The 27,607-nt window shown below is 43.0% G+C and overlaps 1 protein-coding gene across 2 annotated transcripts in view; it reads left to right on the forward strand.

Moving 5' to 3' along the window:
* Positions 1 to 27,607, forward strand: part of SLC17A8 (solute carrier family 17 member 8) — a 55,724-nt gene that overhangs the window by 12,451 nt on the left and 15,666 nt on the right. Inside the window, exons 2-8 of one of the 2 annotated variants that reach the window (XM_002711219.5) lie at positions 4,339 to 4,591; positions 13,961 to 14,079; positions 16,844 to 16,958; positions 19,793 to 19,880; positions 26,538 to 26,624; positions 26,902 to 27,041; positions 27,172 to 27,321. In XM_002711219.5, the coding sequence (XP_002711265.3) occupies positions 4,339 to 4,591; positions 13,961 to 14,079; positions 16,844 to 16,958; positions 19,793 to 19,880; positions 26,538 to 26,624; positions 26,902 to 27,041; positions 27,172 to 27,321 (952 nt within the window). Of the gene's footprint in view, positions 1 to 4,338; positions 4,592 to 10,670; positions 11,020 to 13,960; positions 14,080 to 16,843; positions 16,959 to 19,792; positions 19,881 to 26,537; positions 26,625 to 26,901; positions 27,042 to 27,171; positions 27,322 to 27,607 lie in introns of those variants that run through there. The other variant, XM_051846581.2, reaches the window with a different exon arrangement.

Genomic DNA, 27,607 nt, shown 5'->3' on the forward strand with positions numbered 1-27,607 from the left:
TCCAATTAAGGTCACATTTATAGGTGTTGGGGATTGGGACTTCAGCCTATCTTTTTGGAGGGTACAAATCAAGTCATTCCATACTGACAAACTCTTCTTAGCCCACCCTATTGTCCCACCCTCCTGTGAATCCAGAACACTCAGAATCCATTCCCAGGTTATCCAGGTCCTGCTCCCTTGGTGTACAACCCTACTCTCCACTGGCAGGCTCAGCACTTTCCCAACCTGATGCATGCTGAGATTCAATTCTAGTTATTGATCTCATGGCCAAAAGGGAAAATGAGAGCAGCTCCTGATAAGGGTTCAACACTCTGAAGACTCCATCTGCCCCGCATTGAAGGGGTCCTCCTTGCTAGCCAACTAGTAAGTAATCAAACACCAGGATCTAATCTTTAGGGTCTACTTTTAAAAACTATCTCCTATGGCTCTCCTACCTCAGAGTTCTGCCAAAGAAATGAGTTTCAGGATCCCTAAGATTTTTAGAATGTCAACTGATCTCTTCTAACCATTTCTTGCCTTTTCCTAGCCTGGAAGTACAAGGGGGTATTCCAACAGGTTAATTGAAGATGGGCTTAAAAGATTAGTTTATTTTGATTCAAAAAAAATTGAGATCCATGTGTATGGGAGACCTTCAAAAAGTTCATGGAAAATATGTATTATGAAAGAATTTGTACAGATTTCAAGCACTCTTTGCACTAAAATAAAGTATATTTAAATTCCATTTTTCTACAAGCTATTTGAAGGATACTTTATATTTTCATAGCTGAGTTTTTATTTTCTGTCTTTCCTGGCTTCCCGAATTTCCTAAGTGCTCTTTAAAGCTTAGGCATGGGCCATATGCCCAATAAATACAAGATGAAGCAGTCCATATTTTATTTTTGGATGTAGACACACTTTACATATTAATACACAGAAATAGTCTCCATTTCCACAAAGAAATATGCTACAATCAAAATTCTTGGTCACAATAAAAAAATGCACTTTAGCTAAAATGGAATGAAATTTAGAATAGCATGTTTGGTCTGGGTGTTCAACATCTTTGAAAAATGCATCAGAGAACGTATTGTATCATATGATTAGACTGTTTAGGACAAAACACCACTGCCATGACTGCAGTGTTCTGACAATCTTATGATTTGTTTCAGAAATTTGCCCCAATAGTCACAGAGGCACCAGTTGCCTCTGCCATTACTTCTGCTACTTTTTGCATTGCCTTTTTCCCTGCAGACTGCATCCTCTTCTTGTCCCTTCTTGCAGCATTAACCTCTCACCCAGGTGCCCCTGATTTAGTAGAGTCCACCTCTCATACTGCACTGTAGCTGCAAGAGAGCCAAGGAAAAGTATCTTTCTCTGCTCTACGGGTGAGACTTGAAAAATCAAGAGAAGTTGAAGACATCAGATAGCCATAAATGATGGTTGTCTACTACATGCTTGCTCTTAGTCTTTTTATTTTTCCATTTTTGATAGAGACATGAGTGCAAAACATTTTTCTTTCTGTTCAGTTTTAACCATAAGAAAAACAGCAGCGTAAGTGTAATGTTACATGTGACTGAGATTTTGTAGGGGTAACAATAGGGAGTGATGGGTACCATAATAACTTGAGAGCCAATTTACACATTGATTTGCTATCCTGATGGAAGGAGTAAGGAAATAGAGGATACTGACTACCTCCTACACTCTGCACACTCCACGGGGTGGGCTTTAGCTACATAGATAATTTTCCTTAATCCTCAAAGCAGTCTTGAGAAGTACGATTTATCCCCATTTTACAGCTCTGGAGCCCATAACAAATATGAATAATTCAAAAATTTCAAATACATTTTGCACCAAAATAAACTTATCTTTTAATTCCATTTTCTACAAACTGTTTGAAGTATGCTCGTACTCACCATGATATGCAAGGGAGTGGATTTTAAAAACTCAGAAAATGAGCTGCAGGTTGTGCCCACTTTGTGCTCCAGATGTTGACCTGGTTACCTACAGAACAGAGCCACGCCTTCTGCCTTCTCCACAATTAGTGGGAACATCTGCTCTGTAAGTAAATAGTTCTACAAGTGCCTAAAGGCTACTTAGCATATCTTAAAAGCAGTCAGCACCCTGGGGTTTGGAAGTTTCCTGGGCAGCTATGAAGGTGGACAGTGGCACACACTTCCCCAGGATGTGCAGCCCCGGATTGTAGTTATCCATTTTGGGAAACAACAAAGACAGATGTCACCCTGATCTACAAGACCAATTTAGCCAACACGGGAGGAAAACCAAACAGGTTCAGTGGCTATTACAAATTATTAAAATCTCCACTTCCTAAGAAAGCAGGGTATTTGTTTGTTTCCTTATTTATCCATCAAGAACTTTTCCCTCCCCCACTCTTTTTAAAAAATTTGTTTCTGGGCCAGAGTGAACAGATCCTTAACACAACCCCCCCCACCCCCCCACTGCCTTTTCTAAGTGCTTCAAGGCAGGAGTGGTATCTGCAAATGATTCACCAATTCCATTCAGTGGAACAAGGATCACTGAGTCCAGGCTCCATGCTCAGCACCTTGGTAGAGATGACTAAGAAGCAGCTTCTGCCCTTAGCTTTCTCACAACAGACCAGGGAGGCCTTCATTCATTCATGTGTGTGAATCAGCACACAGTGACTCAACACTAACAGAGCAATGTATAAAATGCTAAGGCAACACCAGGGATGGTGTAGATCTGAATGCTCAGCCAATGCCTATTCGTTTATTGGGGGTAACATTTTTGTCTTTAGTGTAGGCTCATTTAACTTAACTACTGTGAAATACATATATTTATTGTACAGAGGAGCAAGCATGAGACCCAGAAAGGCTAAGTTATTTGTTCAAAGTCACATAGCTAGCATATAAGTGACAGAACTGGTGATTAAATCCAGGTTAGCAGTTAATCTTTAAAAAAAATAAAAATGTCTTTTACTTATTTGAAAGGCAGAGTTAGAGAGAGAGAATCTTCATCTGTTAGTTCTCTCCTCAAATGGCCACGAGGTAAGGCTGCCACAAAACACAACACCGGAGTCAGGGAAAAGGTTTATTGGGGGAAACCCGACAGACTGGAGGGAAGGGGCAAAGAAGGAAAAGAGAGAGAAGGAGAGCGTAAAAGAGAGAGAGAGACAGAGAGCCACGTGTTCAGGAACAGTTCCTCTTAAACCTTTGCTGGGGGGCAGGCAGGGAAGTAGGAGCAGTGAATCCCATTAGGGTGGGGGTGGAGCTGACACTGGTGGTTGGGCCATGGCATCACCTGGCTTCCAGCCATAGCAATGGGGCTAGAGCCTAGGATGGTGTCTGCGGTATAGATTGTGCCATAGATAAGACTGTACCATTTTACTAACACACTATGGCTCAGGCAGGTCAAGGCTGAAGTCAGGAGCCAGGTCTCCCACATGGGTACAGGGGTCCAAGCACTTGAGCCATCTTCTGTTACCTGCCCAGGAACATTAGCAGGGAGCTGGATCGGAAGTGGCAGCCAGGTCTTTTTTTTTTTTTTAGATTTTTTGAATTTATTTTTATTTGAAAGGCAGAGTTACAGAGAGTCAGAGAGAGTAGGAGAGAGAGGGAGAGAGGGAAAGTGGGAGAGGAAGAGGGAGAGGGAAACAGATATCTTCCATCTGCTGGTTCACTCCCCAGATGGCCGAAATGACCAGAGCTGAGCTGATCTGAAGGCAGGATCTTCTTCTGGGTCTCCCACATGGGGGCAGGGGCCCAAGGACTTGGGCCATCTTCCGCTGATTTCCCAGGCCATAGCAGAGAGCTGGATCAGAAGTGGAGTAGCCGGGACTTGAACTGGCGTCCATATGGGATGCCGGCACTGCAGATGGTGGCTTTACCTGCCATGCCATAGTGCTGGTCCCTCAGATTGTATCTTTTTTTTTTAAAGATTTATTTATTTGAAAGTCAGAGTTACAGAGAAAGAGGAGAGGCAGAGAGAGAGGTCTTCCATCTGATGATTCACCCCCCTGTTGGCTGCAATGGCCAGAACTGTGCTGATGTGAAGCCAGGAGCCAGGAGCTTCTTCTGGGTCTCCCATGTGGGGCAGGGGCCCAAGGACTTGGGCCATCCTCTACTGCTTTACCAGGCCATAGCAGAGAGCTGGATCAGAAGAGGAGTAGCCGGGATTAGAACCAGCGCCCATATGTGATGCTGGCACTTCAGGCCAGGGCATCAACCCGCTGAGCCACAGCGCCGGCCCCATCCTATTATATCTTATGTTGTGTTTTCCTTTTAATTTTCTTGGCATATTTTTCCTTTTTTGTTCCATATGCTTTGCCCCTAATACTGTTTTTTTTTTTTTTTTGTCTTCCCTCTGCCTGTTCTTTTTACGATGTAGAAAACTTGATGGGACTAATGAGGAAGAAGATAACATTGAGCTGAATGAAGACGGACAGCCTGTGCAGGTATCCAGGCCAAGTCCCCCATTCTGTGACTGCCGCTGCTGTGGCATCCCCAAGCGTTACATCATTGCCATCATGAGTGGGCTGGGCTTCTGCATTTCCTTTGGGATTCGGTGCAATCTTGGAGTAGCCATTGTGGAAATGGTCAACAACAGCACTGTATATGTCAACGGAAAACCAGAAATTCAGGTCAGTATCATTCCACGGTAGGAGTTTTTATGGCTGCAGCTTATAAACACATTGCCGCCTAAAAGAAAGCACTGCAGTCATTCATTGAAATGACGAAAACAGAGAAAGATGACTATGGAAGCTGGGCACTGTGCAAGGTGATGCAGACAGAATGGTGGGCCTCTGCCCACATGGAAACAAGTGAGTGATGGGACTTTGGGGTAATGGGCTATGCTGGAGTGTGGGAGATGCTTGGGACCATAGATAAGAGGTCCTATACAAACTTTGAGATTATGGAAGAATTCCCAGAGAAAGTGATAGATTGCCCTGAAGGACGAGGAAGGTTTTAGTAAGGAGCCAAGAAAACTGCTTGAAGAGGAAGGCCCTTTGTGTGTGAAAGAGAGAAGAGAGGGAGAGGAAAGGGACCAAGGGCTCCTCCGTGCCATGCAATCTTTGGCAATCTGGTGAAAACTTAGGAGCCTTTAGTTAAAATAGTGTTCTAAACTCTTGGAATAAAATATATAGGATTATAATAGAAGTCAATTATATATATTTTAAAGATTTATTTATTTATTTGAAAGTCAGAGTTACACAGAGAGAGAAGGAGAGGCAGAGAGAGAGAGAGAGAGAGAGAGGTCTTCCATCCGCTGGTTCACTCCCCAGATGGCTGCAATAGCCAGAGCTGCGCCGATCCGAAGCTAGGAGCCAGGAGCTTCCTTTGGGTCTCCCATGTGGGTGCAGGGGCCCAAGCACTTGGGCCATCTTCCACTGATTTCCCAGGCCATAGCAGAGAGCTGGATCAGAAGTGGAGCATCCGGGACTAGAACTGGCGCCCATATGGGATGCTGGCACTGCAGGTGGCAGCTTTACCCGCTGCACCACAGTGTGGGCCCCAGAAGTCAATTAAATGCACATATCAAAATGTTTAAAAATCAAATCTGTGACAGAACATATGTGTCGCTCCCCCTCTTCGTGGAGGAAAGACACTAAACCCTGCCTAGGTTTCCTATCCGAGTCACGGCACCATTATGTAGCTCCCCCTCTTCGTGGAGGAATGACACTAGACCCTGCGCTGTTCTTTTGTCTGCTCGGCCCTTCCTGGGTTTGCTGCTGGTTCTTCCCGGGTTGGCTGCCGATCCTTCCACCTCTGTGGAAGGGCAGTTCCCCCTGCCACTTTCCCCACTTCCGCGGGGGAGCGGCACACCGCCGGCCGGTTCTCTCGGGGGCTGCTCAGGTGTTCCCCTTAGATGTTCCTGGTGCATGTTGTCTCTCTCCTCCTTTATAGTCCTCTTCCACCAATCCCAACTCTGCTACCCACACGCCGAGTACGCTGCTCTCCTCCAATCAGGAGCAGGATCAGCTCCTGCAGGTCATCACTCAAGTTGGCAAGAGACAGCTGCGTAGAAGCTGTTTACTCCTCTCCCAGCGCCATATTGTGGGAGAGCAGATGCATAGAATAAGTCTTAATTCCAGTAACTTAGTCTAGTCTGAGTTGCTCCCCACACATATGGGCTTCTTTGTTAACGTATCAGAAGGCAAAATGAATTCATGGGATTTTGCAGTGGACGCATACGTGATAGTTTGTGACAGTGGCAGCAACTGTGACAAGATCAGGTACGTTTAGGATTTCTAGTGACAGAGTCACAGGGTATTGGTAACAGCACTGCGGTTTGTTGTCTTTATCTGTAATTGCAGAAATGAATCTCAGCAGTTAGTGAAAATAAAGATGTTCACTTCTACCCAGCCAAGTTCACAGATCCACAGCCTTCAGGTTAAGAACTCCCTACTAAGAAGGCCGAGCATCGCGAGATGGAGACAACCAAGTAAATAGGCCAGTTCTCATAAACCACAAGGGGAGGCATGGGTGTGCTCTCAGCAGAGAGGCGACCAAGTCCAGAATGCTAACTGCCCAAGGGGAAGAGGCTGGCTTCAGTGAGATGAGAGGGGAGGCTGAGACCCCGTCAGCGACTGTTGTCTTAGGGAAGCACACTCTTTTGTGATTCAAATAGGATGTTTAGTGAGTCACGGAAAACATAAAATTAGCTTTGTTTGATAAGTGGTAGGCCCAGAGAAATACTGAGGTCATGGGAGGAGAAAACAAATGAAAATACCTGCCCAGGACAGCCAAATGAATAAGTATTTCACCGACTTGAGCACATGCGCTGGAATGACTCCCGCAGAAACCTGCCCATTTGCAGAGAGGTATCTGATAGTTCTCTGGTCCCCACCTGTTTAGGAAGATCGAGTTTCCCAAATGGTGTTTGGAAATTATTGCTCTGTAGGTTGTGCTGTGGAGAACGTGTATGGTGCGGAGCCTGTGTGTACGGTGTGCTATGAGACTTTCATGAGAGGGGCATAATATTTCCTGGACTGACTTGATGGCGACTGCTCTCTTTCATGCCACTTCCATTGGCATCACCTGGAACAGTCTGCTGCCAAGCACTGGTTTGGGAAAATTTGATTTCAATACATGAAAAAGAAGCCTTTAGCTGGCCTGCAGGCAGTTATTTTTTTTTTTAAACTAAGATTATTCTGCCAGAGGAAAATAACACTGTGGAGATTCTTCCAACAAATCTGTCTCTGAGGCCCAGCTACATGTGTCCTGAAAGGACATTCTGCCTTTATTGAGAGGTGAGGGGTGGGATAGACCTGGAGGGGCATATCATGCGTTATTTAAATAGAGAATGATATATATTATTAGCAAGGTTCAGATATGTATCACGTGCATTCTCTCAGCCTTTTGTGAACATGGCCAGCTAATTAAAACTTGTCTGCTCTGCCCCAGATCAAAATGAGATGTTGCTTTGCATTTATTTGTTGCTTGAAAAGACAGGCTTAGGTCAATAGAGCCTGCTTTGAGGCGTATGGAAAAGACAGTGTGATATACCCAAGGAACATTTCTAGTGTGTGCATTCTAGTTTCTATGGTTTTGCCCTCTGGAGTCTTAGAGAAACTGATTAAGACTTAAAATATATTTTTAAAAAATACACATTTTATCTGATATCAAGAGTAGCAGTTTAGTAGTATTTTAGAAGATCTAGCACAACTCCAATTTGTAGCAGGTCATTTTTCTTTTGTCCAAACCAAGGAAACTTGTATATCAGCTGAGCATGTTCAACTATGTGACAAAGGGCTCTGAATGCCTGAGATTTGGTTTTTTTTTTTTTTTTGGTTGTTGTTTTATGGGAAAAAACTAGGTGTTTGCACTGAGATATTTGTAAGTCTTCATTTTCAAAAGAGGGAGGGAAGTAAGCAGTATGAACAGATGGATCTTTGAAATATGTGGCATATTCTGTAAGTGCGATAATGGGTGATTTTAGCTAATGTGTGAATAATCATTTTTTTCTTTAATCATTATGAGTTGAAAAGTGTGAGGCACTTAGAACACTGTAGGGCACACAGTAGCAAAGAACGACTGAAGGTTAAGAAATCTAATGATTGTTTCTCATTACCCTCAGGAGAAGTTCAAAGTCCTTCCCATGGATCACAAGCCCTGTAGGGTAAGGACAAGCTTTGGAACTGGCTAGACCTGGTTTTAAACTTGCATCTCCGTGTATTCCCTCTAGGACCTTGACCAAGTTCCTTGTGTCCTGGTCAGGGTTGCTGGTTGCAAAGAATAGAAGGGCAGGGAAATCAGCCCAGGTTAAGAAGGGGATTATTGTAGGGCTGTAGGGGTTCCAGTAAAGGTAAAATACACCAAGCAGGTGGATGTTTGTGTATTCTAGACCCTGGCAAGGGGGCCCTGCCTGAGGTGGGCCTGAAATCCAGGCTGTGCTCCACTATGGAGGAGAAGGAGTCTTTCTGTAATTCTTTTTCAGGTGGGAGATGGAAAATTCTTTCTCGTGGGAGCTGGAAAATACTTTGCTAAGGTCTTTTGCTCACCCCTCAGGGTCTCCTGTCTGCTTCTGAGTCAACTTCATTTTCCCAGGTCTTTCCATGGAAGGCCCGTTCCATGCTTTCACTGCTCTCCAAAGCACAACTACCTTGGGATGATTTCCTTGACCCTGGCTAAATGGCGACATCTTACTTCAAGTGTCCACTGTTGTCTAACTAGAATCTCTGGGTTCAGGTTGCTGTGTGTGTGTATGAGAGTGTGTGTGTGAGAGTGTGGTGTGTGTGTGTGTGTGAAAGAGAGAGAGTGAGAGAGAGCGAGCCATTGGCTGAATCAAGTCCACAGCTTGACCCTCTCTACTGGGTGTCCCAAGAATATGAAAGAATCTCATGGAGAGAGAGGCAGGACCCTTTTGGAAGGAAGTGTGAACAGGGATACAGGAACTGGCATTTCTGGTAATTCTTTCTTTCTTTCTTTCTTTTTTTTTTTTTTTTTTTTTTGAGATTTACTTATTTACTTGAAAGTCAGAGTTACACAGAGAGAAGGAGAGGCAGAGAGAGAGACAGAAAGAGGTCTTCCATCTGCTGATCCACTCCCCAACTGGCCGCAATGGCCAGAGCTGTGCCAATCTGAAGCCAGGAGCCAGGAGTTGCTTCTGGGTCTCCCACATGGGTACAGGGGCCCAAGGGCTTGAGCCGTTTTCTACTGGTTTCCCAGGCCATAGCAGAGAGCTGGATGGGAAGTGGAGCAGCTAGGACTCGAACCAGCACCCATATGGGATGCCGGCACTGCAGGTGGCGGCTTTACCCGCTACACGACAGCACCGGCCCCTCTGGTAATTCTTTGTTAACTCTCACTGCTATTATTGTAAAATGGGAATGAAAAGGCACTTTGAGAACAAACGAAATAGCTTGTATGAAGTACCTATATTATTTTTCTAAGATTGCCGTAACAAATGACCACGAACGTGGTGGCTTAAAACAACAGAAATTTATTCTCTAACAGTTGTGGAAACCAGAAGTCTGAAATTAAGGTGTGAGCAGAGCCTCCCTCCCTGTGAAGGCTCTCGGGGAAAATCCTTGCCTGATTCTTCCAGGAGTTCCTTGGATTGTGCCTACATAGCTCCAATCTCTGTCCGCTCCTCACATGGCCTTCTGCTTTCTGTGTGTCTCAAATCTCCCTCTGCCTTTCTCTTACAAGGACACTTGCTGTTGTACTTATGGCCCTGCTATATAATCTAGAATATGCCACCTCAAGATTTGTGACTTGTTCACATCCACAAAAACCTGTTTCCAGGGATTTGATAAGGATGTCTTTTGGGGGGATATTAGTAATCGTTCGTTCATGGGCTGTTATGATTTTCTTTGCTTTATTTAATTTTTAATTTTAAAAGATTTATTTTTCATTTGAAAGGCAGAGTTAGAGAGAGAGAGAGAGAGAGAGATCTCCTTCATCTGCATGTTCACTCCGCAAATGGCCACAATGGCTGGAGTGGGGTCAGACCAAAGCCAGGAGCCAAGAGCTGCTTCTGGGTCCCCTATATGAGTTTAGGGGCTCAAGCACTTGGGCTATTTTCTGATGCTTTCCCAGCCAGGCACATTAGCAGGGAGCTGGATCAAAAGTGGAGCAGTTGGAAATTGAACTGTTGCCCATATGGGCTGCCAATGCTACAGGCAGTGGCTTAACCCACCAGTGCCAGCCCCCACTTTATTTTTACAAAAAGATTTGTTAATTTACTTGTTTGAAAAGCAGAGTGACACACATACACAGAGAGAAAGAGAGACAGAGAGAGAGAACTTCCATCTACTGGTTCACTTCCCAAATGACTACAACAGCTGGGCTGGGCCAGGCTGAAGCCAAGAGCTACGAATTCCCTCCGGGTCTCCCACATCAGTAGCAGGGACTCAAGTACTTGGGCCATTGTCTGCTACTTCCCAAGTGTATTATCTGGGAGCTGGACTGGAAGTGGACTATCTGAGACTTGAACTGGCATTCCAGTAAGTGATGTGGGCACTGCAAGCAGCAGCTTTACTCACTGTGCTACAATGTCTACCCTGCTTTATTTTTTATTTTAAAATATTTCATTGTGTTAAGAATGCTTAACCTAACAGCTATCTTCTTAAATAAAATTTTAAGTGTACAATATGTGGGGTCTTCAAAAAGTTCATGGAAAATGCATATCATGAAAACTGTGCAAGGATTTTTAAAAATTTGGACTAAAATAAAATTTTTAATTCAAATTTTCCACAAATTTTTGAAGCCCCTCAAAAATGACTGTAAATATTTTGCTAAATATTTGGAATTGGTGAATTATATAATAGTTCTACTTTTAATTTTTTGAGTGTCCCCCATGCTGTTTTCCAAAGTGGCTTTACCGTTCTACCTTCCAACCAACAGTACGTAATGCTTCCAATTTCTCCATATCCTTATATCTCTGTTCTCATTTTTTGATAAGAAAGTGATATCTCACTGAGGTGTTGATTTGCATTTCTTTAACAGTTAGTGACACTGACTATATTTTCTTATAGCAATTGACCATTTCTGTGACTTTCTTGGAGAAATGTATAAATCCTTAGTCCACTGTGATGGTTTACCTAGGGCTCAGAAGATGATGCAGGTCAGTTCTCAGCAGGCCTAAGTGTTTTGTGTCATTTCTTTCAGAGGACAATAGAAACCCCATTTCCTCAGGGAGGAAGGCAAGACAAAAGGATGATGGGACTGGTAATTAGCAGCAGGATGAAGTGAGACTGAAAAAGGCTTCAGTTATTCCTCTGCCTTGGATCTTTGGGTCATTCAGCACCTCAGGACAAAGAAGTCTCAATTCTCCAGAGTGAGAAAATCAAGTCTGTATAAAAGCTGGAGAGGGGCCGGCGCAGTGGCTCACTAGACTAATCCTCCGCCTTGCGGCGCCTGCAACTGGGTTCTAGTCCCGGTCCGGGCGCCGGATTCTGTCCCGGTTGCCCCTCTTCCAGGCCAGCTCTCTGCTGTGGCCAGGGAGTGCAGTGGAGGATGGCCCAAGTCCTTGGGCCCTGCACTACCTGGCTCCTGCCATCGGATCAGCGCTGTGCGGCGGCCATTGGAGGTGAACCAAGGGCAAAAGGAAGACCTTTCTCTCTGTCTCTCTCTCTCACTGTCCACTTTGCCTGTCAAAAACAAACAAACAAACAAACAAACAAACAAAAAACAACGCTGGAGAGAAGGTAGCTTTTGCCAGGGGGCGGGGATGATGATCAGGCAGATGAGAGGTTGTGACCTCTCTCCTACAACTAGCTGTGTGACCCTGGGCAAGTGAATTCATTTCATTAGGCCTCTGTTTCCTCACTTTCGAAGAATGCGTAATAATAATTACCCCTCAGTGTTCCAAGGATTAAAGGAGGAAATAATGGAAAGTGCCTCAACAAGATCACATCCCTCCCCTGCTTAAATCTTGCAATGGTCTTTATCTCTGTGTCAAGGCCAAGGTCCGTAAAGAGCTCTTCACCATTTCAGCCTCTCTTACTCCAGTACCCGCTCTTCTTCCCCTCCTCGTCATGACCCTCAAGCTACATGGACCTGCACCTCGGGACCCTCACTCACCTTGCTGTTTTCTGCTTGGAAACTCGCCTTTCAGATGACAGCATGACTGGCTCTGTTCTTTCCTTTAGGTCTTTACTCAAAAATCATCTCAGTGACGTCTGTCCTGGTCCTTGTATCTAAAAGTTCAGTCCCTCTCACCCCACCCAACACTTCATATCCCAATTCCTTGAATTTTTTCCACTTCTCATTGTTGGTTACCATCTAACTCACTATATAGTTGTTTATTACCTGCTATCCACATTTGCTTCTTTCTTTCTTTATTTTTTTTAGTTTATTTATTTTTTATTTTTTGACAGGCAGAGTGGACAGTGAGAGAGAGAGACAGAGAGAAAGGTCTTCCTTTGCCGTTGGTTCACCCTCCAATGGCCGCCGCGGCCAGCGCGCTGCGGCCGGCACACCGTGCTGACCCGATGGCGGAGCCAGGTACTTATCCTGGTCTCCCATGGGGTGCAGGGCCCAAGGACTTGGGCCATCCTCCACTGCACTCCCGGGCCACAGCAGAGAGCTGGCCTGGAAGAGGGGCAACCGGACAGAATCCGGCGTCCCGCCTGACCGGGACTAGAACCCGATGTGCCGGTGCCGCTAGGTGGAGGATTAGCCTAGTGAGCCGCGGCGCCGGCTCACATTTGCTTCTTTATAAAGGCAGGCATTACTGTTATTCACTGGTGTAACCCGAATGCTTAAAATGATATGTGACACAAAAATAGGCACCAAATGAAAATTTGGTGATCTGATCCGAATGAATGGTTATTAGTTCCTTTTTACTCTTGAGTTTCATCTTCCTAATTGGCACAGTGTTCAGTATAATAGAGAAAATACAGAATGATGTCACTTAGGCTGTGGTTTGAAGGCCAAGGCAGTTCCTGTTTGAATTTGTATTTGTATTGTCCAGCACCTGACCTAGTATACGGAAACAGTAGGTGAACGTTGAATAAATTATCAAATAAATGTGTAATAACTTGTGAGAAGAAAATAAACTGTGATGAAAGTTTACAAAACATAGTTTATTGATAATGAGGAGCCCTCACTCCATTCTGGCATTTTTGTGTCAATGATTCCCAGAGCCACTCATGTATTCACCCACTCAGCAAATGTTTCCTTGCACCTTCTGAACAGGACGGGGGTGCCTTCCTAGAGCTTCTCATCCCCCAGGGTGGGACATGGACATGTGCACAGCTACTCTGAGGGCAGCACAAGGGAACACCAGGGCTGCAGGATCACAGCTCTGTGGGACAAACCCAGGAAGCAGAGACCAAGTCAATGTGGAGTGAGATGGTCAGGAAGCTTCCGTAGAGGAAAAGACACGTGCCATGAGTCTGAAAGCAAGGAACTGTTCAGCATGGAGAAGGAAGTGAGAAGAGGGACTCTAGCCCTGGCAAAGGACATTCTCAGTGGCCTGAGAGTTGGGGGAGGGCAGGCGGTGGCCTCTGTCCCATTAGAGTAACAATAGTGACTGCTAACTGAGACTTCACTGTGCTTGAGGCACTATCCTCATCTGATGCAGGAAGACTCTTTCATAATCTACTGCAAACAGTCATGCCATTTAGCCCCACACTTTCTATGGGCACCTAGAATAGTTCTTATTATCTTCTTTAAGAAATGAGAGACCCAAGATGGACTCTCTTTGTGCTCTAAGCTGGTATCTGAATCAACTAGTAAATAACCTGGTAACACTAAACACTGTTGTTTTCTTCATAAGCTGTTTTCTTTTTTTACTCCTAGCCCTCATCACTATTTTCTCAACATACAGATGTTTAAATATGTGCCTCTTTCTCCTTTGAAGGTGAGCTCCAAGAGAGGAGGGACTTTGTTTTGCTCACTGCCGTATCTCAAGGACGCGAGGCAACCTCCAGAAACACTCGTTCAATAAAGGAAGGAAAGAGAAGCCTCATGGTGTTATTAGGCAGGATTCTTGGTGAGAAATGCAATGCTGGTGAAGTGTTTCCTTACAACCCTAACTGTATCTGATTCCTCATCTCCAGACGGCACAGTTTAACTGGGATCCAGAGACAGTGGGCCTGATCCACGGATCTTTCTTCTGGGGCTATATTGTGACACAAATTCCAGGCGGTTTCATTTCAAACAAGTTTGCTGCTAACAGGTAAGATAAATGGATCCAACGGCAGTGCTGTACAGGTTATAAAGTGGCTTTCTACCTTTGTAAAATCTGCAGGGTCAATGCTCATTTTGAGGGTGCAAAATGAAAAATGAGAGCCATCCTCATACATACAATTTGCAGATCTTGATCTCAAATAGTCTATTCTGTAGTAAATTATTATGGGAGAAAGAAAATGAAAGAATGCGGGGAGGAGAGAGAGAGAGAATATGTGTGCTCCCTTTCACTGGTTCATTTCCCAAATGCCCATAAAGGTTAGAACTGTGCGGGCTGAAGCTGGAAGTTGGGAACTCAATCCAAGTCTCCCATATGGGAAGCAGGAACCCAGTAATTACATGAGCCATCACTGCTGCCTTGTGGGTCTGCATTAGCAGGAACCAGAGTCAGGAGCTAGAGCTGAATATCAAATCTTGATGTGAGAAGTGGGCATTTTAATTTATGTCTTAACCGCTAGGCTAAATGCTCACCCCAGTCCTGTTCTTCAGAGTCTATATACATACTTTTTTTTTTCAATTGTGTTTGTGTGTAAAGATTTTTTTTAAAGATTTTATTTATTTCTATTTGAGAGTTAGAGTTACAGACAGTGAGAGTGAGAGACAGAGAGAAGGGTCTTCCAACTGCTGGTTCACTCCCCAGATGGCCACACAGCCAGAGCTGCGCCTATCTGAAGCCAGGGGCCAGGCATTTCTTCCTGGTCTCCCACGTGGGTGCAGGGGCCCAAGCACTTAGACTATCTTCTACTGCTTTCCCAGGCCATAGCAGAGAGCTGGACTGGAAATGGAACAGCCAGGATTAGAACCAGTGCCCATATGGGATGCCAGCGCCGCAGGCAGAGGATTAACCTACAGCGCCACGACGCAGGCCCCTATACTTACATTTTTGACCAATATAATTTACCTTGTAACTGTTTAAGCGATTACGTGATAAAAGAGAACATTTAACTATGAGTCAGGAGGAATAGATCCTGGCTCCTTAATGGCTCACTGGTAACCTCTACTGAGTTACTTTCCCTCTCTCACTGGGCCTCAGTTTTCTCATCTGTAAAGTGAAACCATTCAACCACATTGCATTTCAGTTCTCTTTCACCACTGACATTCTGCCATCCTAGGCACTCATAAGGTTTTGTCATGTCAGTAGTAAGGGCTTGCCTTTAGACTGCACAATGTGCCTTTGATGCCCTTGAGACTTTATAGTGGGTGCTTGAGCAATTAAAAGTGTCTCAGAACAGAAGGAGCTATGTCAATTTGCAATGAGTTCTCTGTCACTAGAGGTAGTCAAGCAGAAGAGGATGACCACTTGGGGGAGATAGAGAGTATAACGTGCATGAGAAAAAGAATAGAAAATATTTCCAGTTCCTTTCCAATTGTATTTCTCATATGACTATATCAATGGATTTTATGAAGTATATTGCATTTTATAAAGCTGTGTTTTTCAGACTCTAAAACAACTTATTAAATGGTTGTGATACTGCTATAGCAATTTAACAAATATTTGAGAGAGATGAGAGAGAAACAGAATAAATTGAATAAAGCAGAATAGTAAATACTAAGTGCATTGCGCATAAGAACAATGATTGGTTTTTGAAACTTATTTCAGTTACATTTGTGTGTATGAGCATAGATGGTGTTGTAATATAAAATATATTTTCTTTATGGGTAAAACTTAAAAAAACCTTTACTGTGAGATCCAAAAACGTGCAAACATGATTGTTTTTACTCATCTTCTTGTTTATATCTTATTTTCTAACTTTATTTTTTAATTTTCATTTTTTTAGTCTTTAACAGGTTCAATATAGTTAATAGATACAGTTCTGAGGATATAATGATAGTCCCTTTCTCCCATACTCTCTCCCTTTCTCTCTCTCCCCCTCCCTCCCTCTCCCTTTCCCCTTCTCTTTTGAGATAACATATCTTTAATTTCCATTGTATCAAGTGCTTAACATGCCAGTATTAAAGAGTTCATCAAGTAAAAAGCAAAAAGACCCTAGTTTAGTGGAAATGTAGAGAATCTATTCTTCTTATAAAGTGATACAAATACTAATATTGGCAGTTTTGATTTCCTAGGTTACTGCCTACACCTCTGTCCTATAAAGAAATCACAATAATATGATTGTATTGTATGGGAAAAAAGGTTGAAGCATCATTAACCTGAGGGGGAAGAGAAAAAATGGTGCTTTTTTTCTTGTGAGCTGAGCAGGGTGGAGAGGGCAGGGACACTGAGTTGTGATTGAAGGGCCACCTCTCTTGTGCTTGGTTGGTTCCAAGGCAAAAGAAAACTGGGAAACTAGAGTACAGCCCTGGGAAGCAGGAGACACAGCCTCAAACATGGGAGCGTTAGAAAGGAATAGTCAAGAAGGTTCAGTTTGGTGGCCCCGGGCAGAGTATAACATGCACGAGAAAAAGAATAGAAAATATTTCCAGTTCCTTTCCAATTGTATTTCTCATATGGGTGGGTCTCCAGCAAGCTCCCTTCAAGCTGCTCATTCTGCAGCTTTCTAGGACACCATCCAAGAAGACACCTGTGCTTCCAAAAATGTGTCTATATTTGGTCGAGACTGGACCTTGGGAATCAAAGCAGCCACAGTCTAGCTTGGGGGCACAGGAGACCCTAATACACTTATTTCTCTGAATTAATTTGTCTTCATTTTCACAGGGATCTTATATAAACTGTTAGGTTCTTTTTAGATGTTTAACTGAAGTGCATCAACTATCACCTGGTCTTCCAGTAACATAGTGCTTTGGTCCCTCAGGGTCTTTGGAGCTGCCATCTTCTTAACATCAACTTTGAACATGTTCATTCCTTCTGCGGCCAGAGTGCATTATGGATGCGTCATGTGTGTCAGAATTTTGCAAGGTCTAGTGGAGGTAGGAAAGGCTTTCCTCATGGTTTTTTATATTGCCAGAGACAATGTAATCTTTTAGAAAATTCAGCTCAAGAAAACCATCCCCATTCCTTCCTGTCTTCCTTTTTAAAGCTGCATTACATTTTGAAGATTTATTAAAAACAAACAAAATAAATTAAAAAAGACTTACTTATTTGTCTGAAAGACAGAGTTACAGAGCAAGTAAGAGATCATCCATCTATGATCTACTTCCCAAATGGCCACAATGACTGGGGCTGGACTGGGCCAGAGCCAGGAGCCAGAAACTGCATCCGGGCCTCCTGTTTGAGTAGCAGCGGCCCAAGTACTTTGGTCATCTTCCACTGCTTTCCCAGGTGCACTAGCAAAGATTAGAAGTGGAGCAGTTGGAACTTGAACTGGCATTCATATGGGATACCAGCATTGTGGGTTGTGGTTCAACCTGTTGCGCCACAACACTGCGCCCAAAATCCCCTTTTCTTAGTTTTCCAATTTTCTACCTTGTCCTGCTATCTCAGCTCTCTGATGATGGCTACAATTACAAATATTTTACTTAAAATGGCTTGTCTTATTCCACATTTATATCTAATAGATTTCCATAATGACTTTAGAGATAATCTAATAAACTACTTTATGTTAATAGAAGATGAAACTAAAACTTAGAGCTGACATAGCAAGGGCTCTTTCAACCACAGCAATTTAAGTCAATGTATTAATAATGTGCAAGTTTCCAAGGGTGTAGTCTGATGCCAAAATTTAACTCCACGAAAATGGCAACTTGATGCAGTGCCAAGGGTAAATATTTAGGGCTCTAATGGCCATGCCAACTTTGTTGCAACTACTGAACTCTGCTCTTATAGTACAAAAACAATCACAGACAATATGGAGACACATGGACATGGCTGTATTCCAGTAAAGCTTTTTAGACCCTAAAATGTGAAGCCAATGTGGCATATAGGTTGCCATAAAATATAATTCTCCCTTTGATTTTTTTCCTTACCACTTAAAAACATAAAAATCATTTTTAGGGGCTGGTGTTGCAGCATAGTTGGTTAAGCCCATCTGGGCACTGGTTTGTGTCTTAGCTGCTCCACTTCCAATCTAGCTCCCTTCTAATGGCCTGGGGAAAGCAGCAGAAAATGGCCCAAGTGATTGGGCCCCTGCCACCCATGTATGAGACCTAGAAGAAGCTCCTGGTTCTTGACTTCAGCCTGGCCCAGTCCTGGCTGTTGTGGACATTTTGGGTGTGAACCAGCAGATGGACAATCTCTTTCTGTCTGTCTCTCTCTCTCTTTCTCTAACTCTGCTTTTCAAATAAATAAAATAACTCTTTTTTAAAAATCATTATCAGCTTGTGGGCTGTACAAAAACAGGTGGTGGGCCAAACTGGGCTCTACCTTGCCAACTTCTTAAGTACAGCAACATTATTCAAACTCAGTCACTCAGTGCTAGTTGTCCTCACTTTGTTATAACCATGTACAACTTGTACAGTTACTTGACTGTTGTTTTCACCTAGATCAACTCACTTAAAATAAAAAAGAAACCCCAAAATCCCTTGTTCCAGATAACAATATCTTTGAAATCATAGCTTTGATGTATATATTAGTCTGCTTTCCTGACCTTAATTAGAACTCTCAAGGAGTTTCTTGGGATGGAAAAGGTTTATGTTAGCTTACAGTTTGGAGGTTATGGTTTAGGATTAGTGGCCCATAACTGGTGGAGGCTTGTCATGCATTTGTGGAGTAACAATCACACAGTGAGTCAGGAAACAGAGAGAGAGAGAACACGAGTGAGCGAGCCTAGGTAGAACTTGAACTCAAATAATAATCTATCCTGTTGTAAGAACCAATCTCTGAGGACACAGCCTCACTGACCCAAAGACATCCCACCAGACATACTTTACAAATGCCATAATTAGATCAAGCCCCCCCACCCCACTCCAATCCATCAATCATTAACATTACAGCATCAAAGTTTAAACCCCTTACATGAGTTTTGGAGAGACAAATCCTACTCAACCCAAAGTAATGTGCTAATTACATTTTTTCCTAAAATGGATTAGAATGTTTATGTAGCATTTATAATTAAGAGGGTAAGTTGTTGTAGCCCCTCAAATCCAACTCTAGTCCTACTAGCACACTTTGGGAAACACTGGTGTGGTGGGAAGAATGTGATATTAGCAGTCATGAAGATTAAGTTCTAGTCACCTTACGAGTCTGAGCCTCACTCAGCTCCTGTATCTTGAAATGAGAGAATGGACCGAGAGATCATGGAATTCCCTTCTTATACTGATATTCTGCAATACAGGAAATGTAAAAACTTCCTTCCCCTTTCCCTATCATATTCACATTTGCACTTTATTTGAATTTTAGCATATGTGCTGTGAGTCAAAAATCTGAATCATGGTGTCTTAGCTTTTGGGGCTACTGTAACAGAATACCATAAACCAGTGGTTAATAAGCAACAAAAATTCATTTCTCCCAGTTCTGGAGGCTGGGAACGGTGAGATCAAGGTACCAGCAGACTTGGTATCTGGTGTGGGCTTCTTCCTGACTCACACACCATTATCTTCTCTGGGTCTTCATATGGCTGAAGGGGCAAGGGCCCTTCCTGGGGTTGCCATCCTCATAACATAGTCACCCAGAGGTCCATCTCCAAACACCATCATATGGAGGATTAGGTTTCAACATAAGAATCTGGTGGGGGAAACAGGCATTCAGTCTCTAGCAGTGTCTATGAATTGGCCTTTTAAACTGTAGCTGGTGTAAAGAAGCAGCATCCATGTTTTAAACATATAGAAACTGCAGGAAATTAATCTATTTCCAATCCTTCTGCCAGGGTGTGACCTACCCCGCCTGCCACGGGATGTGGAGTAAGTGGGCACCACCATTGGAGAGAAGCCGGTTGGCCACAACCTCTTTTTGTGGTAGGTGTATTAGAATTTTGGCTTTAAGTAACTGAAAGCCCCATTAAGGGTCTTAAGCAGAGTCTTGCTACCTAACAGAATCACAAAGGTGAGTGACTGTTGCTGTTATTTGTGCTGCTCAACAATCCATGCAGGGAAAGCAAATACTTTCCCAAAGTCCCTACCGGACTTCCAACTCCTGTAACTATGTCACACACTTTACTTACTCAGGGGAGGATAGGAAAGCAGTTGCCTACCTTCTACAGCCTCTCCAGGAAAAAAGAAGGGAGAAAGGGTTGGAAGTGGCTGTTGGATAGCCAACAAATGACATTTGCCAAGGGTAAATGTGGAAGAAATGGGATAATCAAACCTCCCACTTCTCTTTTTACATTGAAACTGAAGTCCAATGATTTGCCCAAGGTCACACGGCCATTACTCAAGGTCACACATATACAAAGTCATGGAGCCAGAGCAGAACCACCCGATTCTTGCTCTGGAACTTTCCGTACTACACACTGCTAACACTGCATTAGACCATTTTTGCTTATTGTAATGACAGATTAACTTTATAAAGAAAAGAGGTTTATTGAGCTCACAGTTCTAAAGATAGATGGCAATGTGGTGCTAGCATGGCTCAGCTCTGATGAGGACCTCATGGCGAATGGCATCATGATGGAAGGAGTGAACACAGGCAAGAGCCACAGATTGCGCAGGAAGCAAGAGAGACACACCCTCAATGACCTGAAAACCTTTACTAGGCCCCATCTCTTAAAGGCCCACCAACTCCCACTGCCACAGTGAGGACAATGTTTTCAATACAAAAACCTGTGAGGGACACACTTAAACTGCATTCAAACCATAGCAAATGTGTATTTTATCAGAGACATTTCAATTATTTTTGCCATTATATTCCAGATAAAAGTGAAGTAGAGACCATCCATCTCACCAGAAAGTAGATTTAGGCATCCTCAAGTAGTACAGGACCCCCAGTCTTGCTAAGGCTCCTCACCATAAGCATCCTTTTGGGACTGGTCCCTCTATGTATTGCTGGAAGGATGCAGGGTTCTGAAGGGTTTACTTAGATACCAATCCACAATAGAAAAACTGCAGCAACAAAGTTATAAATGTATTTTAAAGTATTGTTTATGGGGGAAGGTGCCCATGTAGGCAAAAGTACCTTGGACCACAAAAGTCATGATGGGACCCAAAGAGTTAGCGTTAGAATTTAGGTCTGATTTTTCAAGCTAGCCTGAATTTCCTAAGATAAGCTAACCTGTACTTCTTTGCTAAGAAGAGAAATAAAACTTCCTTTTCATTTTTGTGAATGTTTTTATTTTTTTCTCTTGATTTTCCACTTACCTGCCAAATAACAATTCTTACATTAGTAATAGTGATCAAATATTTCTGGGAATTTGGTGTGAAACATCCGCCAATGTATTTGTTTTCTGCCTTGTTTGGATATGCGTGTGCAGCTGAAATGTCTTTAGAAACCATATCTGGCTTCTCATTTGCATTTCAAGAGCACCTCTGACCCTACTACTGAGCTTATAAGCTTCTGCCCAACTCATCTTGTGGTTTACTGGATCCTTGGTCTTGACTTCTTTGGATGGCTTATTTGTAAGGCTTTTCATTTTGATTTGCCAGCAAAATGAGAGTGACTCGCAGCCACTCCCCCCCCAGTCTTAGTGCGTCTTTACAGCCCTAAAAGGGCTGATTTAAGAGGTAGTTTGACTCCCAAGGAAAGTTACCTGGTCAAGGTCACAGGTCCTATTACATTCCCCAGTGAAGGTGTGGCCTTGATTTCAATAAACAGTCAAGGGAAAATGTCCTTACAAGGAAACCCAGACCAGGAGGTTGATTGATTCTTGATCTCAAAAGATTTCAGAGTGAGAAGAGATTCTAGAAAACATCCCGTTACACCCCCATGTCTAGTACTTGAGGAAACTTAGGTTCAGGGAGGAAAAAAGGATTTACATTCTCATGGCTCATAAAGGCAGATCTGGGGACTCTTTCCTACGCCTGATTCTGCTGCTGCCCCTCCCTGTGCTATCCAGTGATCACTCAAGGGCTACGTGTTTCCTTCATGGTCATGGTGAGCACACGAGGGCCAGAGGGGCAGCCTTCTCCCAGGGCAGAGCACTTTGTTGTATATGCCCGAAGGTTGTGGGTGAAGGGAGATGACATTGAAGCCCATTTGGAAGGATGAGGAAGAGTTTTTTCAGATAGAGAAGAAGGCCATTGAGGTCAAGTCGTAGCATTTTCCCAAAGAATGTTGTTTTTTCATATATATATATATATATATATATATATATATATATATATAAACTTATTTGAAGGGCAGAGTTACAATGAGAGAGGAAGAAGGAAGGAGAGGGAAAGAGAGAGAAAAAGGTCTTCCATCTGCTGGTTCACTCCCTAGATGGCAGCAACAGCCAGGGCTGGGCCAAGCTGAAGCCAGGAGCCAGGAGCTTCTTCAGGTCTCTCATTTGAATGCTGGGGCCCAAGGACTTGAACCATTTTCTGCTGCCTTCTCAGATGTCTTAGCAGGAACCTGGATCGGAAGTGGTGTGCCCATATGGGATGTCAGCATTGCAGGCAGTGACTTAACCTGTTACACCACAATGCCAGCCCCATAAAGAATGCTCCTTACTATGGAGAATTATTGGATGTTTTTGTGTGAAGGAGGCAGAGCTGAGTTATTAAATACAGGTCCCAAGAACCTGCATTCTGAACTCTGTCACACCTGTGTGACCTCAGGCAATTTACTTCCCCTCCCCCAGGACTGTTTGCTTCCTTGTAAAATGGAGATAATATTGAGACTGACTTCATTAAGTTGCAGAGGGTAGAATAACATCACAGGAATAGAATGCTTAGCACACAGAAAGTGACATGGGCCAGGCAGGGAGTCAGAGGACCCAGAGCTAAGGACTGCCAGCAGGACGGTCATGTGCTCCACTCAAATCCCATCACTCTTTTGTGCTGATTCAACACACTTGAAGACTTAGCACACCCACTCCTCATCCTGCAGCTGAGCCTCACTATCCACTATGTACCACAACACCTTGGAGTTCACCACATGTGCCACAGCCCCACCCTGTATCCTATAAAAGCAGGACCCCAGTCTGAGTTCCACTAATTCTCTTGAGGTTGCCCACACTCACCTTTGAGTGTGTGCTATCCCTTTGCCTTTCAATAAATCCTGCTTTTTTTTTTTTTTTTGCCTTTCAATAAATCCCGCCTTTTTTTTTTTTTTTTTTTTTCTCTCACCTCTCTCTACGTCTCCTGGTTGTATTTATTTGCAGGAAGACAAGAACCTGGACTAAGTCTAGCTGGGAGGTCTTTCCAACCTAGCAAGGGCTCTGGATCTCCACAGCATAATTTAGGGTCCCTATCCCCACAACAAAAGCACACACAATGAATCTTGGTTGTTGTTGTTTATTCCTGGACTCTCCATGTCTCCATGTCTCTTTGCATAATTTTTTTTAATTTAATGAATGCATTTTTACATAGATACAACTTTAGGAATACAGTGGTTCTTTCCCTCATGCCCCCCACCCCGCTCCCTTCCCACCTTCCATTCCCTCTCCCATCTCCTTCTTCTTATGGATCATTTTTAGTATGACTTTATATATAGAGGACCATCTCTATACTAATCATAGAATTCAACAATTTGCCTCCACGCCCACACACAATATATAGAGTACAGTTTGGGGAGAGAATTTGCAGTTGATTCTCATATTGCAATTCAATAGGCATCATATCTATGAGACCCCACCCTCATCTGCATTCCTGACGTATTTGGCCTAGGGAAGATCACCTTCTCCACACCAAGGCAGAGTCAGACCTGCAGCCTTCTTTGAATGTTTGCCCTGGTGAACTTGCCTTACTGGTTTGAGAAATTTTAAAGTTTGTATAAAGAAATAAAAATGGTTGTCATTCTGTGATAATAGCAATAATAGCTGGCATTTGTGTAATCCTTTAGAGCTTACAAAGTGTCTTCAATGACATTGTGTAGTTGCCCCTCAAACAGACACAGGAGTTAGACATTTCATTCCTATCTTATCTCGGGGGAGAATGAGTCTAGAGACTTTCGCAGGTGTTGTGATGTTCAGACTTCAGGTCCCAGGTTCAGTCTTTTAGCCTTTCATAGAGAGTCAGACCCAGTTTGGAAAGATGTGTCGTAACCTGTATCCCTGCAAGCTCCCCAATTTCTCTTTTCCTGAGCATTGACTTCTGGAATAAAGGATTGCCCTTTGAGTTCATTAGTTTTTCTGCAGTAACTTTTTTGATTCCCAGCCCAGGGGTCAATTTCAGATAGTAACTTTTCAATTCAGTTAATATGTATTGGGAGTTTGCAAGGCTCATGTTTTCTCACCAGATATCCTGGAATTGTGGGAGATAGTGGAGGCCCATCACTGCCTCTAGCCCTCGCTATCTTGTCTAGACAAGATAAACATACACACTTAAGTAAGTATTTGCAATATTAAGTATTTACAAAATAAGAAATGTCAAAGAGCAACATCATGACAATTTAAAGATCATGTAATATTTATCCAGCTTTATGGGACAAAAGGCAATATGTCAACAGGTGCATCCAGTATAAACTGATCAAATCAGCTAACCAGTATCCCCATCTCTCCCATTACCCCCTTCCTCCATGTTTAGAGCCTATCAGCTCCTCTATTCCAGTTCTCTATAAAGGATATAAAACATGATTGTGATCTATAATCACCCTATGGTGCTATGGAACCCTAGAACATATTACTTTGAACTATGTTTTGGTGCCCTTTATCTAGTTTCTCTCTACCCCTCTTCCTTAACCCCTCCCAGTCTCTAGAATCCCTATACTAATTTTTTCTTTTCTTTTCTTTCTTTCTTTTTTTTTTTTTTTTTTTTTTTTTTTTTTAGAATTCACCCCGATCTGAGGAGGGGAGGAGGGGACAGTGTCTCTATTGAGACCTTTTTATTTTATTTTATTTTATTTTATTATTTTTGAAAGGCAGAGTTACAGAGAGAGCTAGAGACAGAGAAAGTCTTCCATCTGCTGGTCACTCCCCAGCTGGGAGTGCAATGGCTGCAGCTGAGCCAAACTGAAGCCAGGAGCCAGGAGCTTCTTCTGGGTCTCCCATGTGGGTACAGTGGCCAAGAACTTGGGCCATCCTCCACTGCTTTCCCAGGTGTATTAGCTGGGAACTGGATTGGAAGTGGAGCAGCCTGGACTCAAACCAGTGCCCATGTGGGATGCCAGTGCTGTAGGCCAGGGCTTTTAACCACTGCAGCACAGCTCTGGCCCTACTAATTTCACTTGTCTTTATTTTCCATTCTAGAATCAACCAATTCTTCATTAACAAAATGAAATTAGTGTTCTGATGGGCTGAGCAGCAGAGGTTGTTTTTATAGACAGAGAAGGGCTGAGGAAAGCAGAAATAAAGAACAAAAAGTACATTTTGATGTTACTTTACTTTTAAAAAATGGATAGGAAGACAAAAATATAAAAATTACTAACTGGTTAACATCAGTTGCCTTTTCTGTGAAAGGGGTAAGGCAGGGGGAACCTTATTATTGTCAGTTGAAACTCAACTTTCTGGGAAATTAGGCTGTTATCTTGCAATTATCCGGTTTCTTGGAAGGTCAGATAAGTGGATTAGTTTCAATTTGGTTATGTGGAACGTTAGCACAGGGGACTCCATCTTGATTTTTAGTCTGGTCTGTGTTGCCTAGTGCAGCACCTAGTTCAAAACAATGGCCTTCTGTAATTTTTATTAACAGAAATAAACTTGAAAACGTACCATGAGAGAGACAGATGGAGATGGCAGTTTTGCCATCCTGGAATTCAATTATATTCTGATTTTTTAAAAATTGAAACTATAAAAGCACGATCTTTTTCCTACTTTGATGTTTTCTGTTTTTTTTTTTTTTTTTTTTTTTTTTTTAGATTTTATTTATTTTATTTAGTTATTTGAGAGGTAGAGTTACAGACTGTGAGAGGGAGAGAAAGAGAGAAAGGTCTTCCGTCTGCTGGTTCACTCCCCAAATGGCTGCAACGGCCGGAGCTTGCTGATCTGAAGCCAGGAGCTAGGAGACTCCTCCGGGCCTCCCACTTGGGTGCAGGGGCCCAAGGACTTGGGCCATCTTCTGGCTTCCCAGGCCATAGCAGAGAGCTGGATGGAAAGAGGAGCAGCTGGGACTAGAACCGGGACTCACATGGTATGCTGGTACTGCAGGTGGAGGATTAACCTACTGCGCCACAGCGCCGGGCCACTGATGTTTTCTGTTTAAAGACTTCAAGTGAGCACCTTGAACTGTGAGCTCTGAAGGGCAGATTCCATATGTTCCTTTGTTTGCTTTCTTTAGCATGCAGTAATGTGTCTGGTTGAATTTAACTTCTCTTATATTTCCCCCATTTTGTGATTCTCTTCTCTCATGTTGTTTTAAATTATGGTCCCTGAGCAATCTCTGTCTAATTCCTGGATGGTCTCTGGATAGTGAAAGGGCATGCTGATGACCTTCCCTTCCTAAAAGCTCTGTTGTTAGGCATACTGGGAGGCTGCCAGTCTCTGCAGGAAGGCAGTCTGACTCCTGTTTGTTTGATTCATTCTCAACTTTACCACATGGACAATGGGCTGACAAGGCTTGCATGAAAATGGGTCGATCTCCCTCTATCTTTTCTTGTTTCAGGTTCCTACGCAGGGGCAGTGGTTGCTATGCCCCTGGCAGGGGTGCTAGTGCAGTACATTGGATGGTCCTCCGTCTTTTATATTTATGGTGAGTGATTTGACTTTGTGACTTCACAGGGTGATTCATAGTTATTGGGTAAATGGGATACTTGTCTACCTAAGATTATCTATGGTAAAGTGGATTTTTTTTTAAACAGGCAAAGCATCAGCTTTCTTTATACACCAGTAAACAATAACAGGAAAATCAACAAAGTCCTTCCTCCTAGTTGAACATATTGCTATCTGGGAGGATTTTAAAAATTAAAAAAATTAGAGGCAGGAAAAAATGAGACCATATCCTCAAGCCTTTTGTGTTTTGACTGCAGGGATGTTTGGGATCATTTGGTACATGTTCTGGCTGCTGCAGGCCTATGAGTGCCCAGCAGCTCACCCAACAATATCCAGTGAGGAGAGGACGTATATAGAGACAAGTATAGGAGAAGGAGCCAACTTGGTTAGTCTAAGTGTAAGTACAAATGGACAGATGAAGATTTGCCTCTTTTATATAAGTATTTCTCTTAGTCATTGTGTTGTCTTCTTAAAAAATAAGATGTCAATATTTTCACTAATAATCTCATGATATTTTTACTCTTTAGAAATTTAATACACCATGGAAAAGATTTTTCACGTCATTGCCGGTTTATGCAATCATTGTGGCAAATTTTTGCAGAAGCTGGACCTTTTATTTGCTTTTAATAAGTCAGCCTGCTTATTTTGAAGAGGTCTTTGGATTTGCAATAAGTAAGGTAAACACATACATGCTTCAGGTGTTCTTGAACTTTGAATTTCTTGATTCTACTGAGCATATCCTTAGATGATAAAATAATTAAATTTGCCGATCATGGTTTGGAACAGATCTGTAACATCTAGTAGCCTGCAGGTCAGACAAGTTGTACATTCTGTGCAGAGTGTACACAGCTGTTTAATTTCTCCTTAGTAAGGATCAGAGCTGTATTAAGCTGCTTTTAAATATTTATGTTCTGTTCAATATCAAAGTGTGTTTGAAGCTTTCTCAAGCACTGCATATTAGGC

The sequence above is a fragment of the Oryctolagus cuniculus genome, chromosome 11 (assembly GCF_964237555.1).
Source record: "Oryctolagus cuniculus chromosome 11, mOryCun1.1, whole genome shotgun sequence".
NCBI lineage: Eukaryota > Metazoa > Chordata > Mammalia > Lagomorpha > Leporidae > Oryctolagus > Oryctolagus cuniculus.